Source organism: Podarcis bocagei (genome assembly GCF_964188305.1).
Source record: "Podarcis bocagei genome assembly, chromosome: 4".
NCBI classification, from domain to species: domain Eukaryota; kingdom Metazoa; phylum Chordata; class Lepidosauria; order Squamata; family Lacertidae; genus Podarcis; species Podarcis bocagei.
In genome coordinates, this window is record NC_138128.1 from 69,789,920 (window position 1) to 69,804,515 (window position 14,596).

At 43.4% G+C, this 14,596-nt stretch overlaps 2 protein-coding genes across 19 annotated transcripts in view; both read right to left on the bottom strand.

Moving 5' to 3' along the window:
* The window catches only part of PCDH15 (protocadherin related 15), a 678,468-nt gene that overhangs the window by 824 nt on the left and 663,048 nt on the right, over nt 1–14,596 (bottom strand). For 17 of the 18 annotated variants that reach the window (XM_081189558.1, XM_081189550.1, XM_081189563.1 and 14 more), the window contains 4 exons: nt 12,288–12,309; nt 10,705–10,743; nt 7,039–7,112; nt 5,181–5,316 (listed from right to left, as the gene is read on the bottom strand). In XM_081189558.1, coding sequence (XP_081045684.1) covers nt 5,181–5,316; nt 7,039–7,112; nt 10,705–10,743; nt 12,288–12,309 — 271 coding nt within the window. The remainder of the gene's footprint in view (nt 1–5,180; nt 5,317–7,038; nt 7,113–10,704; nt 10,744–12,287; nt 12,310–14,596) is intronic. The other variant, XM_081189557.1, reaches the window with a different exon arrangement.
* Nucleotides 5–3,647, bottom strand: LOC308584762 (uncharacterized protein). Its single transcript, XM_081189799.1, has one exon. The coding sequence runs from the start codon at nt 3,278–3,280 to the stop codon at nt 2,261–2,263; it is 1,020 nt and encodes a 339-aa protein (XP_081045925.1). The 5' UTR covers nt 3,281–3,647; the 3' UTR covers nt 5–2,260.

Below are 14,596 nucleotides of genomic sequence, written 5' to 3' on the forward strand. Positions count from 1 at the left end.
GTGATGACAAAGAGAGAGAGAGAAATCAATTATTTTATAGTGTAGTTTTTTAAATGCATAGCACTGGCAGCTCCATTGCTTCCACGAGAAAACAAAATTAGGTAAGTGAACAATTTCCTTTAGAAAAATCAATTTAACTGCACTAAAATATGCTGAATGACTTGTTAACCACTGTGTATTGAGATTAAAATAAGGAATGCCTCAATATGGGTATTTTTGTTTCAGAAATGAAGTAGAGACTATTTACATTAATATCTATAATAAAAGAGAGGGGGGAGGAATGTGTGAAGAGGCAAATCCTATAAACATCTCTCACTGGATGCATGCAGGAAAACACTTTATTCATGACCTGGAAGGGAGGAAGCAAGTAGAATCTAGATTTTGATCTCTGTGGTGGCGGGTGATTACAAAGCACTTCTGAACTGCCTTTGTCTAGTTCCCCCCAGACGTCACTGGACTACAACTCCCATCAAGCTTGAATATTGGCTGTGTTAGGTGGGGTTGATGGGAGTTGCAGTCCAACAAAATTAGGAGTTGGGGAAGCCTGCTCTAGAATCTCTGTTCCCTGACACCATTTGTATAATGAACTGAAGGTGTTTTCAAGTTAACATGTTTGGTTTTGCATTTTTATTAGTGTTGGCAGGAGTGGATTCGCTATACTGGAAAAACTTGGGAAATGAAACACACTGAGGTATCTTCCCAGGAAATGGTGTGATGTCATCTTCAGGCTGATCTGTTTGACCCCATAAGCCAACCAGTGAGCCCAAGCTGCAGAAAATATGGGTGACTTTTCCTGGGACTCTCTCTGAAAGCCTGAGGTTTATGTAGTTCTCTCTGAAATACATTCAGTTGAGGCAGTTGATTACAAATGACATCTTATCTCTTGATAGGCTTACCTCCATGATCAGATACTGAACTTACATAGAGTTATTTCCATGATAACTGTCTCTGTCAGACATAACCAAACTCCCAAAGTTTTCACACCATAAACACAGGCAGATAGATGAACTAGCCTTAGAGATCAACAGGGTATGTACAATATGCCAATAGGGTACATATTTGGAAAATCATTATCACTTCCTCCTAGAATTAATCACTTGAAATATTGTATTGTAATATCAGCTCATGAAGAGCACTTGACATTTCTGCTTCAAGGGGATCATTGCACGAAAGCAGTGGTATTTTACAGCTTGACAATCTTAGTTTCTGAAGCAAGTGTAACCATGTGGATGTTGCAATTAAAGGGGATGGGGAATATACCACATGAAACCATGCTTATCCCCACATGATGTCTTGCTAGCATGAAATCCTGATGCGTGTAAGGATTTGCTCGTTTACAATAATCGAATTACAGTACACAAACCTAAACTTTGGAATAAACCAGCCAAATATAATTGCAACAGATTCAATATAATTATTAATTATCTTCATAATTGGCCTCCCAATCTGAGCACTAACCATGTAAATTTAATGAAAAATAATCTATCTAGTTAATAAGTAGTTTCCATGCTAAATAACGAACCTAGCTATAAGCAATTTGGGTAGGCATAGAATTTATGCAAATAGTTCTTCAGTGAAAAGGTTTATATATATATATAAAGCAATTTGATTTCTAAGGCACAGAGACATCTTTAGAAAATGCAAATCACACAGTGGTAGAAATAGAAATATCTACCCCTCTCCCCCAATATTTAAAGAAACCGCTAATTCACACACGCTGGCTGTTTGCTTGATTACTGCAGCTTCAGCTTTTCTGAGTGAATGAACCATCTCACAGCACAAACACCAGAGGAAGAATGTTCATAGCAGCTCACACCACTTCTAACACAACCCCATTCACCGGAGTTTGCCTTCTACTAAGGATCAGGAAACACTGAGAAATCAAGAATCACATCTGGACTCAACCTGATCAATCAATCAACCCATCAATCAATAAGTAATAAAAGTTTTGTTGTCAAAGTTGTTATAATCTGGACAAGCCACCCTGTTTTTAATTATTCTTATAATTTTAGCCCCTGTGCAATCCTATTAGTGTGTATTCAAGTTCGTGAAACTGTTCAGCTAGGAGCCCTTAACTCTTCTGCAAAACATTTCTCTTAATGGAAGAGAGTGGCAGGCTGGCTAGTGGCAGGTTTCCAGACTGTTTCCAAAACTTGCATAATGCTCCCTCCCTCCTAAAAAAGCAACACAGAGAGAGCACAGCAAACCAAAACCCACACCTCACTGCACACTGTCTACCTCTTGTTCCACCTCCTGTGTTCTAAAAAGATGTAGAGTCACTGGGATTTTCTGACTCAGCAGTATCTGCAATCTTTGTGGGCCCTTTCTTCCGAATCCTCTCCCTTTTGGGGACATCTTCAGAATCTGTTGGAGTGGCTGAGCTCTTGGTAGTTCCTCTCTCTGCCTCACTGTCCTCCTCTGGGTCAATTTCGTCCTCACTGCCCCCTCTCTGTTTACTAGAGGTTTCAATGTCATCTGACTCCTCCTCTTCTATAGCCGATGGTGGCTCTTCTTCTTCTTCTTCTTCTGATAGTTCTTCTATGGCGTCATCTAATTCACTTCCTCCTGTAGATGACCGGTTCTTGAGACTGGACTTCGAGCTCCTGCTTTTCTTTGTCCTGGCAGTAAATTCGCTGCTGACGGAGCTCTGCAACGACGACGACATCTTGGACTCTGTATCTTCGGACGCTTTGCTCTGAGAATCGGAGGTTTCGTCTTCGGAGCTGCTGCTACTTGAACTGGACCCGGACGAATCTGAACGCTCTTCATCAGAGTCCACTGTGCTTTCAGTGGTTTCGTCTTGGTCCAGCGTCACTGTCAAGTAGTCTTTATCAGAGGCAGAGGTGCTGCTTGCGGACGACGATGACTCACTTGAAGACGACGACGTCCTTCTCCTTTTCTTCCTGCCATAGTCGCTCACTTCAGACTCGCTTTCCGCCGTGACGCTGATTGAAATCCCTGACTTTGAATCCGATTCACTCACTTCCTCTGATGTACCACGCTCCCGGAGTTTCTTGGAGGTGCGCTTCAGGGCACGGCCAACCTTCTTTGTCGAGATCACATCACCGGCTGATTTCTGGAAATAGCTTCCCTTGATAACCATGCTGTCTTCTCCTTCCGCTTGGCGAGCTGCTGCCTCCAGCTCTGCGTAATCTGCATCTTTCCCTTTCACTTTCTGCAGCATCATTGGGAAGATCTTTGCCTTCTTCCAAGGAGATGGTGCTGCCTCCGTGGTGGTTCCTGGCTTGGGGGCACTAACTGCTATTCGGCTCAGCTGCATCACTGCTTTGAGTTTCTTCCTTCCCTGGCTGGGGCCTGCCTTTATAGCCGCCACTTCACCTACTGCACTAATAGCTACTGGAGGCCCTGGCCTCTGACTTACAGCTCTTCTGGGAACAACTGCACCAGGACTTGTCCTCTGCAAATCATAAGAAACGGAGCTTAGTTATAATTTTAGAAAGCTGGCTGGCTTGAAAACATGTTGCCCTAGAATACTTTGCGGCAGGAAGAAATGAAGAGTTAATTGTAAGCGAGAGGGGAAGAAGCAAAATAAGAATATGGATTAGACTTGTTTTTAACATCAAAACTGGTAATATCTAAGGAACAATGAAACTAAAGTAGTTGTGAAAGTCATAGGCCAAGTCTTTTTTTTTGGGGGGGGGGAGAGATCTCCGTATGGCTTGCAGTGGAGGCAGGAGACAATTCTCTGGCACAGTAACTTGAATCTTCTGCATATCTTTACACTAGACCATTTTGATTGTTGCCTGTACCAAAGGCTTTTAGATATGCACTAGTTATATGATAATTTAAAACCACAATTGTAATAAAATGCACTTTATCACTTTAGTCACTAGATGATGCTGCAGCGCTGAAAATGAATAGATGTCAAAGAAACCGTTTTAAAACTCTCTGTCTTTCCCCCTCTGCTCCGCCATATAGACCCATCTAGAGTCCTAAACAAGTGGCCTCTTGAATTTCTCTATCATATTTATTGGCAGAGGCACAGGCACTCCCCCTTTATTCCCTAAGGTATTTTCTTACTTTCCTGGTCACCCTTTTGCATTCTTGCAATGCTCCAGAACTAGAGTTCCCCTGAGGCCCCTGGGGCCTGGGATGGCAGCTTCCACCAAAGAATAGTGCGAACAAAATACCGCAAAAAAGAAACATTTCAGGCATTTTCTCAGGAAAATGCCTTCTAAGATATTTCAGTTCAGTTCTAGGCATATATTACGGATGCTGTACAGCTTGTCACCAGATTGCAGCTGCAATGTACACAACAGATCGTGCGAGTTGCCTAGATTGTGTGTTTACTAACCATTCACCAATACCAGCCGCAGTACAGTAAATAACCACGTGCTCTTGCTGACATGATTTTGGTGACCAGCAGTAGCATACTTTACTTCTGCGGGGTGGAGTCCAAGGACAAGGTTGCTATTCTTCAGCAGGCTTGATAACATATTATTAGGGCTTTGGTCATGCTACAAGATTGGTCTGTTTTATAGTGCCCACAAGGAGGAATGTCTCTGAAGATGCAGAGAGTACACTTCCTTCCTCTCAATCCTCTACATCATGGGTAGGCAAACTAAGGCCCGGAGGCTGGATCTGGCCCAATCGCCTTCTAAATAGGGCCGGGATTCAGCGTGTTTTTCAATGAGTAGAATGTGCCCTTTTATTTAAAATGCATCTCTGGGTGATTTTTGGGGCATAGGAATTCGTTCATATTTTTCCCCAAAATATAGTCCGGCCCCCCACAAGGTCTGAGGGACAGTGGACTGGCCCCCTGCTGAAAATGTTTGCTGACCCCTGCTCTACATCTGTCTACTATCCCAGAGGCAGGCGACAGCAGAGGGAGCTCTAGATCAGGGCCAGGGAAATGTAGCTTTCCAGATGCTTTTGGATTCCAACTCCCATCAGCCCCAGCTGGCATGGCCAATGGTCATGGCATGACCAATCCACAGGTTTTCCCCACCCTGGTCTAGGTCATCCACTTGAGAAGTGGGATATGGAAGGTGAAGATAAGAGACATATGACCCTTGACTCACTGTATTCTCGACGCTGACCCTGTCAGAACCTAAAAATTGCTTACCAAATGTACACATGTCCTGTTAGGAGCTTTGAAATATTTGCAAAAGGTCAATACATTTGGAACTGCAAAAAAATAAATAAATGAATAAACCTACGTCTGCTTCTGCCGTAGGTCCCTGTGGGCTATAATAGTAGCCGCCATCGCTTTCCACAACCACTTCGCCATATTCATCATACATTCCAGAAGGAGACAGCAATCGGCGACGACTTCCGTATTGAGGCAATTCGTACCTGGGGAAAAAGCCAGGTACAGACATCCTCTATGTTTGTATCCATGTTGGTTGTGTATACTCACAAATACATGCAAGAGCACTCATCCTTAGCTTGCTTGCTTCCTTTTTTTTAAAGTGAGTACTCTTGTCACATGCCTTTGGCCTCCTATAGTTTTACAGCAAACAGTATCTAATATATGGTATCTTCCTGGTTTTGGTGGCAGTGAGGAAAGAGGGACACACAAACATATATACATACAATTTACTTTTTTTTTAAAAAAATTGCCCTTTTGCTTTCCTACCTCAGTCTTATTCTTGTACAGCTGTTTTGAGGAACTAGGGGAAAATGTCAGGGGGGTCACAACAAAACTGCTATGAAGCCCACGGAAGATACACATGTGTTGGTAATGTAACCATCACTCTGACACTACTGTAGTCAATTACAACAAGGGATGGTTGAATCAGTCAATTTTGGTTTCTCTTGGTTTCTTGTTTTTCTACTCATGAGTTCAGTTCTTTTCATTTTCACATCAGTTTGCAATTTTTTTTTTAAAAAAAGAGGTTCTCGTGAAAATTAAGCAGCTATCTATCATCTATCTATCTATCTATCCATCTATCTATCTATTCATCCATCTATCCATCCATCCATCCATTCAATTTATATTTTGCCCTTCCTCTTGAAGGAGCCCAGGCTGGCAAACTTTAATGCAAACTTCTCCTAATATACACATTGTCGTATGCAATCTTGCCTAATATACATTTTGCGAAGCAATTTCCACTAATATAACGTGTTTTTCTATATTATCTGCACCAATATATGCATCTTTATGCACACTTTGCCTTGTATATGCATTTCTGAACATATTAATTCTCCAGAGAACGACATTTCAAAATTCAGAGAAGTGCAGATTTCAAAGAAGTGTTGTGTTTCAGCGTATTGTTTTGGAAAATGCAGCTTAGGTTGGTTTGACTTTAAAGGTGAACTGAATCAAATTTCTCCCCCACCTCTTGTCACAATGGGAGACTAGAATACTATTTTATGCTGTACTTGGCCCTGTCCTTGGAAGCAGCGACAAATAAATCTAGTGTAAAGAAATCTAGTGTAAAAACTGCTTGGCCATGCCTAAAGCAGCCCTTTCAATTCTTGCTCTGGTTGGCATGTAAAGTTGTGACGTTTTGCAAGATTAACAGACACAACAGAAAGGCGCAACAATATAATCACATGCGGCATGCCCAAGGGCAGGGACGGCCTGTCCCGTCTTGATGCCTGCAGCAAATAGGAATTGCTGCCTCCTGGCCGGCTGTGGTGCACTCCATCACAGCCCACTTCCTTAGCCACTGTGCCCCAGCTATCGCCAAATTCTGTGGAAGACAGGCTGCTCCTCAAAGTGTTGCCCCTCACTCGGCTTCTCCTCCCATGAACGAGGAAGATAGGTGGCAATGCTACACACTGAAGCCCCTCCCTCTCAGCGGTGGAAGTGGTGAGACAAACAGAGCACCGCCTCTTGCACTTCAACCGCCTGAGGCCGTCATGGGTGGGCCGACTCTGTCCAAGGGAACGAACAAAGTGATTTTTAATTCAAAGGGACTTTCACAGTTTGTGATATGGTACTGGGCTCTGCTGTTCAAAGCAATCTAGTGTAAAAACTGCTTGGCCATGCCTAAAGCAGTCCTTTCGATTCTTGCTCTGGTTGGCATGTAAAGTTGTGAAGTGGTATAGAAAATGCAGAATGAATAATACCCATGTTCATAACTGTAGTAATCTTGCCCATAGTACTCTTGGCCAGGATCAATTCCAGATTCCATAGAAAGTTCCTGTTTGTCACAATACCAAGAAAAAGAGAAAAAGAAATCTCAGTAGGAATACACAAACCCATAGATCTTAAAGAGCCCTGAGTTCATGTGTGAGAAGGGTATGAGCACAGACAAAAAGATAAAAGTTGCCGGGTTCTTTTTATCCTCAACCTTTGGCACTGGAATAATAACACAAATAATAATCCCAGGGGTTTTTCTCCCTTTAGTGCCAGTGCTCAGATGTGGGGAACATAAGAAGTTCTTCTGTGGTGCTCTTCAGAATTCTCAGCCAGCGGTGGGGCTGAGGCAAGGGCAATGGGAACTTCAGACGCATTTTTGGAGTATGCCTACGTCTATTTCAACTTCGAAGAGGATCCAGTTGACAGAATCTGACTAAAGCTGAAAGAACAATATTTTGTTATTGTGCTTTCTTTACAAACTATTTTCTCTGACATGATGGGATCATCCTGAATTTGGTATCATATTTCTAAAAAAATAAATAAATGTCAAGTTTTGCTTTCCTGCCCTAACTTCATTTTATATCATTGCTAAAAACATACTCCTGAGCCAAAGAAAGAGAATTCATTCTTAGTACTCTTATTCCTATGATATAAACTACATAATTACCATACAGTTGTTAAATAATTATTGCACAATTTCTTTATTTTTATTCACTATAGTGTACTTGGATAAACCATTGTAAGTCATGAATACATTTGTCTGAACCAGAGTGCACTTCAACAGTTGCATGAAGTGTTCTCCTGTGTTCTCTGGTAGGAGTGTAAAGAGGGCAGGGGGAAGTTAGCAGTGAGGTCTGAGAGAGATGAAATGAAATGAAATGCAATAAATGTCATGGTGATGATTATGCTAAAGCTTAGATCGATGTAAAACACAGTGCCTGTTCACTGTAGTGTTTGTTTTAAGTTATGATGATAAATATCCTAACACTGTTCGTTAGTAATGAATAGTCACTGCAATTATTTTACATGCATCTAAGGCAGGGGTAAGAGAACTCCCTGACCATCGATGATGCTGGCTGCAGCTAATGAGGGTTCGAGTCCAACCGCATCTGGAGGAGGAGTGGGGGGGCACCAGTCCCCCACTCCTGAGCTAAGCAGACACATTTCAAGTTGCTTGGAAACTAAACTTATAAAAACAGTGTGAAGTAGACTGTTTTTCTTTGAAACAAATTTTAACAGTTGGAGACATTAAATATGGGGAGGCAGTAACAAAACTCTCTATCAAACTTGCTTGGAGGGATGTTATGGTCAATCATGCACCGCTTACGTTGAAGCAAGAACAACAAGCATTCATCATGGATTACCAAAGGACATACCAACAGGAGAAAAAAAGCTGATGTAGCTCATGACATTAATATCTCCTGAATCACATCCATATTGCTTCACTATAATAGCCGTGAGTTGTTACAATGTGCTCTGCTGGACAATATCTATGGCTGGTCTCCTAGTCTATTCTGTTTAAAAGCAGTTGGGCCTGTGCTGAAGTAACATCTTTTTCATGGGTGGGGAGCCCAGGATCAAGCCTTGAAAATGTGCAAATCTGACACCATGTGGATTGTTGAGTTGGCCTAAATACATGCACCATTTGCTTCCAAGACATGGTCCTTCCTCCTTTTGAAACCCAAAGAAGGATCAAGCATGTGAGAATCATTAGTGCATGTATGTCGAGAGGTGCAAACTTCAAGCTTGCAGGATCTATGTTGGCATTTTTACTAGAACCTCAAAGTCCACTAGCCAAAATTTAGTGCAAAATACATACCGTATTTTTCGCCCCATAGGACACACTTTTTCCCCTCCAAAAATGAAGGGGAAATGTGTATGCGTCCTATGGGGTGAATGCAGGCTTTCGCTGAAGCCTGGAGAGCGAAAGGCATTGGTGCGCACCAACCCCTTTCGCTCTCCAGGCTTCAGGAAGCTATCCGCAAGCCTTGCAAGCCCGGCGGGAGTTCCCGCGGACTCACAAGGCTTGCGGGCAGCAGCCTGCAGCCTGGGTGAGTGTCCGCAAGCCTTGCGTGCCCGACGGGAGGTCCCGCCGGGCGTGCGAGGCTTGGAGCGGCAGCCTGCCACCTGAAGCACGCGGAGCCCTCCGGAGGGCTCCCCGTGCTTCGGGCGAGTGTCTGCAAGCCTTGCGCGCCCGGCAGGAGGTCCCGCCGAGCGCGCGAGGCTTGGAGCAGCAGCCTGTTGCCCGAAGCACGGGGAGCCCTCCGCTTCGAGCAGGTGTGCGCAAGGCTTGGGGTGGCAGCCGCGGCTGGGGAGGGAAATAAATTTTTTTTATTCATTCCCCCCCCCCAAAAAAACGAGGTGCGTCCTATGGGCCGGTGCGCCCTATGGGACGAAAAATACGGTACATGTAAAATTAAAGAATATTAGGCCAGAAAGTTTTTTTGAATACTAGAATCCTTCTACACAAAAAATTCTTCCTCCTGGTTCATCCCCAGGATATATTTATTCCAGCAGTGAGAAAGGCATTTTGTTTTTGCCATTGTTAAATAACTGAGAGTCAAAAATCCTTGCCAGTCTTCTGCAAATCACTACTAGATCAAGGGCTGCCTTCTTCCTTCTGCTTTTATGTGCTCTTCATTGCCTCGTGCAAGATATACCGTATTTTTCGTCCTATAGGGCGCACCGGCCCATAGGACGCACCTTGTTTTTTTTTGGGGGGGGGAAATGAATAAAAAAAAATTATTCCCCCCCGCCACGGCTGCCGCCCCAAGCCTTGCGCACACCTGCCCGAAGCACGGGGCACCCTCCGGAGGGCTCCGCGTGCTTCGGGCTGCAGGCTGCCGCCCCAAGCCTCGCGCGCTCGGCGGGACCTCCTGCCGGGCGCGCAAGGCTTGCGGACACTCGCCCAGGCTGCAGGCTGCTGCCCGCAAGCCTTGTGAGCCTGCGGGAACTCCCACCGGGCTAGCAAGGCTTGCGGATAGCTTCCTGAAGCCTGGAGAGCGAGAGGGGTCGGTGCGCACCAATGCCTCTTGCTCTCCAGGCTTCAGGAAAGCCTGCATTCGCCCCATTGGACGCACACACATTTCCTCTTCATTTTTGGAGGGGAAAAAGTGCGTCCTATGGGGCGAAAAAGACGGTAATTCTGGCTTTCCTCACGTGGAGGATGATACTATGGCCTGAACCTCTAAACCAAGTCTTGCATTTCATAACTAAAGCACAATCACTTATCAACATACTTTACAAAGAATTGAGGGTATCGTTCATGCTGCTAATGAAAGTTCTTAAGATTATTAGAGCATAAAGGGTGCTTGTAATTATCATTCAGCTTCTTGAGTATAGCTTATAACACTGCAGTTAATTGAGTTATTTGGGAAAAAAAGGATCTTGGGACAGTTTGAGTAACAGCAGAGAAGCTATAGAAATATGTCAACTTTAAAATCACACAACTGAAGTCAGCAGGCTCAGGTGCATGAAAATATCACAGTATTGCCAAATAAATTGTCAGCATAAATACACTAAAAAAACAGATTTAAAAACTTGTTTTCTCCTTCAGTGTTAATGATAAGGAAGTGCCAAATGTATAAATGTGTGTCAGAAGGTATTCTATATGAGTGCTCCCAAAGTTCTAGAAGAAAGTGAGAAAATTGTACCTCTGGTCTGAGAAGGGACGGCCTCAGCAATTGCTGTTGCTGACAAAGAAAATTGGAAACAGAAACAGGTTGATGAGAAAGATATAACAGAAAATGCAAGTAATTTATTTTGAGGTTGAAGGGTTACGAGGTAACCTTTAAACCAGCACGACAACAGTAGTTTTGCTTATGACTCTAATGGCCAAAATATTGCTCAGAGCTAATTTAGTTCTACTCTAATGATGGATTTTCTCAAGGCAAAAGGGCAAAGCCACTTCAGATCCACATGTATTAAATTCAGCTTCGCTGCCCTGTGATTTGGCAAAGGTCCCAACAGGCCATAGATGTTCTTGGCCTCTAGGGAACTGGTTCCCACAGTTGTCAATATTGTCATCTTCTTCCAAGACATTTATACTTAGTCTGAACAGATTCCTGAGTCCGAAACACCTGTCTTGTGTTAGTTTTGAAGAGTGACCACATGTATCTATCAATCAATCAATCAATCAATCAATCAATCTTTATTGTGGTCAAAGACCAGACAGGGCCACATGTATAATTTACAGATTTCCTCTTCAAAACTCACATGAAGAGTTATTTCTGGAGGGAAAAGTTACAATTAACATACTTTGGTGTCATCTATATATATATATATAACTGAAGCTAAATGTGTATTTTGATCTGGGAAATCTGTTCTCAAGTAGAAAATGTTTATTGTAGCAGTTCTAGCCAGTGCTTTTTTCCTAGCGAAAAAGGTGCCAGAATGTACCTCCCTTAGAATACCCACCTGAGCCCAAAGAGGGTCTTCTCACCAGCCAGAGGTTTGTTGAGGCTGCTCAACTGAGGCGAAGGGCGCCTTTCCATGCCTCAGCTGAGCAACTTAACAAGCCCCCTGCCCATGCCACTCCAGCTCACATATCATATGGATTTCGCATATATCAGCTGTTAGCTGGGGGGGGGGGGGGGCTGAAGAGCCTCAGTAAAGCCCAGATGCCCATCCAGCTCGTGAGGACACCCGCTCTGGAGTCTGTAAGGGATTTCATCTTTGTGCTCTCAGGAGGGTCTCCTTGCAAGCCAGAGGTGCAGGGGGACTTTGCTGAGGCTGGTCAGGTCTCTCCTCCCACTTCTGGGGCCCAGCTGAGAGGTGCCAGCACATTGTTCTGGCAAGTTCTGGTTCTAGCTCCCTGAGCCCATTTATCTCACAACTGCCAGTCCAACTGGGTTTTGAACAACAAATGGGAGAGAGGCTTTCATACATTCTTATGCAGAATGCCTTGTGCAGGCCCTATTCATGAAACATTCCAACTTCTAATGCTCAGACACTAGGCAAGCATTCCTGCAAAAATTACTTCTTTGGAATATAATTACAGAATTTGGAAAGGCATTTCACAAAACAGGTACTGAGGAGATGCCAGGTGTGCTGTATTTGGAAATCCCTGAGTGGACTCCACTTGCGGCTGTGCAGATCCTCAACTCTCATTGATAATGCAGTTTAAATGTTGTGTTCAGTGAGTCAATTAATATAAAATGCAAAAATTATCCAAGCTATGCTAAAGAGAAAAAAATGTAAATGGTAACTTCTTACTAAAATATAGGGTGTGTCTTACCTCTTGCTGTGCATATCCACGCCTGAAATTAAGCACAAGAAAAACAGGACATTAATCCAGCTATTCAAGTTGTAAATATAAATATGCATTTTAACAATATCATTTTCTTCAAAATGTAAAGACTTTGCAATAGAACATTATGGGCCTCACAGTACATCCCACTGAATTCTGTAGAACTACCCTAAAACAAATAACATGACATATAGATTATGTTGCATCCTTATGAGGACTTTTCCTTGCTGTGCTTCAGGTTCCCAATCTAGAAGGTCCTTGAGACTTAATTTGGAACACGAATGTGGGAGGCAATCACATTTTCTTTGTTTCACCTTTGTATAAAAAGGGCATCAAAGGCATTAACATGAGGGTGGCTCTTGGGCAAATGCACTGGAAATAATGATCAAGATACAAAGAAACAGATAATGATGGCAACAGTATGAAAATAGGCCATAAATATCTTAAATACTGGATTACTGTGGGTTTCTTTGGATTATTACTGCCAACAGAATAATAAAAATGAGAACCCAAAATTGACCGAGGAAGGCAAGGTTCATTTGACATGGGCTGGGTACCATATCCTAATCCTAGATCTCCCAAGGAGATATGCGTAACTCTCTCTCTCTCCCCCCTCCTAAGAATGCATAGAAGCAAAGGTGGAACATCTATTTGTAGTTAAAAGCTGCTGGCCACATGTCAGATATTCAAAAGCCTTCCCCTTGTATCTACTGCCCTTGGAACCTTCCATAGGGTCACTTCAGAAAGTCAAGACACATCTAGGAAGATCTTCCATCAAATCCGTAGTTCAGATGGAACTGTGGTCGGAATGGAACATACTGAAAATCAGGATCTGCCCCTCAGAAATAAGTTTCCTGGTAGCACCTCATGTATCACAGTACTGAATAGCTTAAAGCCAATGGAGGGTTGGACCCAGAATTAGCTTGCTTAGAGTAGGTGCATTAATGGCTCTACAAGTTAGTCATGACTAAATTAGGCCCCATTGATTTCAATGGATCTACTCCAAGCTGGAGCCAACCAGGAGAAATTTCAAAGCAGCTTGGGAGTTTGGATGGCGGAGCTACAGGTCAGTAGTGGCTGCTGAGGTGGGCCCGGTCAGACACCATCACTCTCCTGGCTTCCTGACACAGTGGGTTACTGTGGAGGGGTGAGGTGCAAGGAACCTGGCCTTGTGGTGGCAGATTGGCTCTGCTACCGTGGACCAAGCACCCCCCCCCCTGCTGGGAAGTGCCAATCAGCTGCTATGTTGAGAAGCCAGGAGAGCAACAGTGTCACGTTGCTCCACTGGCTATTGGGTAGCATCCAATGTTTCTGTTGACAGAAGTCTTTCATCGGAAATTCCTTTTCTTCCCCATTCTACCTTCTATCAGTAGAAGGGAAACATTGCAATCCACTGAATGGAGAACTGTAGTTTGTTAAGGGTTCCAGGAAACTCTAACTCTGTGAGGAGTACAGTACATTTCCTAAGATTCTTTAGTGTGGGGAATGTGCTTTAAATGTTTGGTGTGTTCACAGACGGAATCTTTAAATGACTTGGTAGGCAGACGACGATCCCATACACAGTTACTTCGGAACAAACACAATTGGATTTACCAATTGGGATGCAAGTAGCTGTGGCTTCCCCTACCCATTTTCTCTGATACCTTTCTTCCACCCCATGCTCCCCATTGTAGAAAGCCGGATTCAAAATGTGCTGCAGAGTGGATGTGGCAGGCAAAGGGCAGAAGGTGAAATGGGCAGCTGCTGCGCTGTATGCTTGATCTAGCTGCCAAAGGGACAGCATCCATTTCCAGGGTGCAGTTTTGAAGACTTAACATCTTCTCACGACATATCCCACTAAATTCAAGGGGACTCAGCCCCCCAGTAACTGTGCATTGATTGCCAGATTAGGTGTTTAATTGCATGCTTATGGACAACTGGTTTTAGTCAGCTTTAAGAGCACTTAAGTTCCTCTGGACTGATCTCTTCATGTTCTGTTTAGGACTTACATTTTTTTATCTTGAAGCAGACATGCACACAATTATATTAAGGCTAAACTAGTAGAGAGGCAGCAGATGAGGGAAACAATTTAATGACACCTAGGGGGGAAATAAAGAAGAGTCTGGAGGATCACATTTAATTTTTAATATTACCATCTGCAAAGCTTTTCTATTAGCATTCAGCTTGTGTATTGGATTATCAGAGGTAAATTATTGCTGTAGTCCATTTGATAGGAAAGTAATGAACATCTAAAATGGAGATTTATCACTAGGATTATCAATGACTTTTCAAAGTCTACCTAAGCAGTATTGCTTTAT

Coding starts and splice junctions, on each gene's coding strand:
- LOC308584762 (XM_081189799.1), bottom strand. CDS start 3,280: ATGCAGCTGAGCCGAATAGCAGTTAGTGCCCCCAAGCCAGGAACCACC.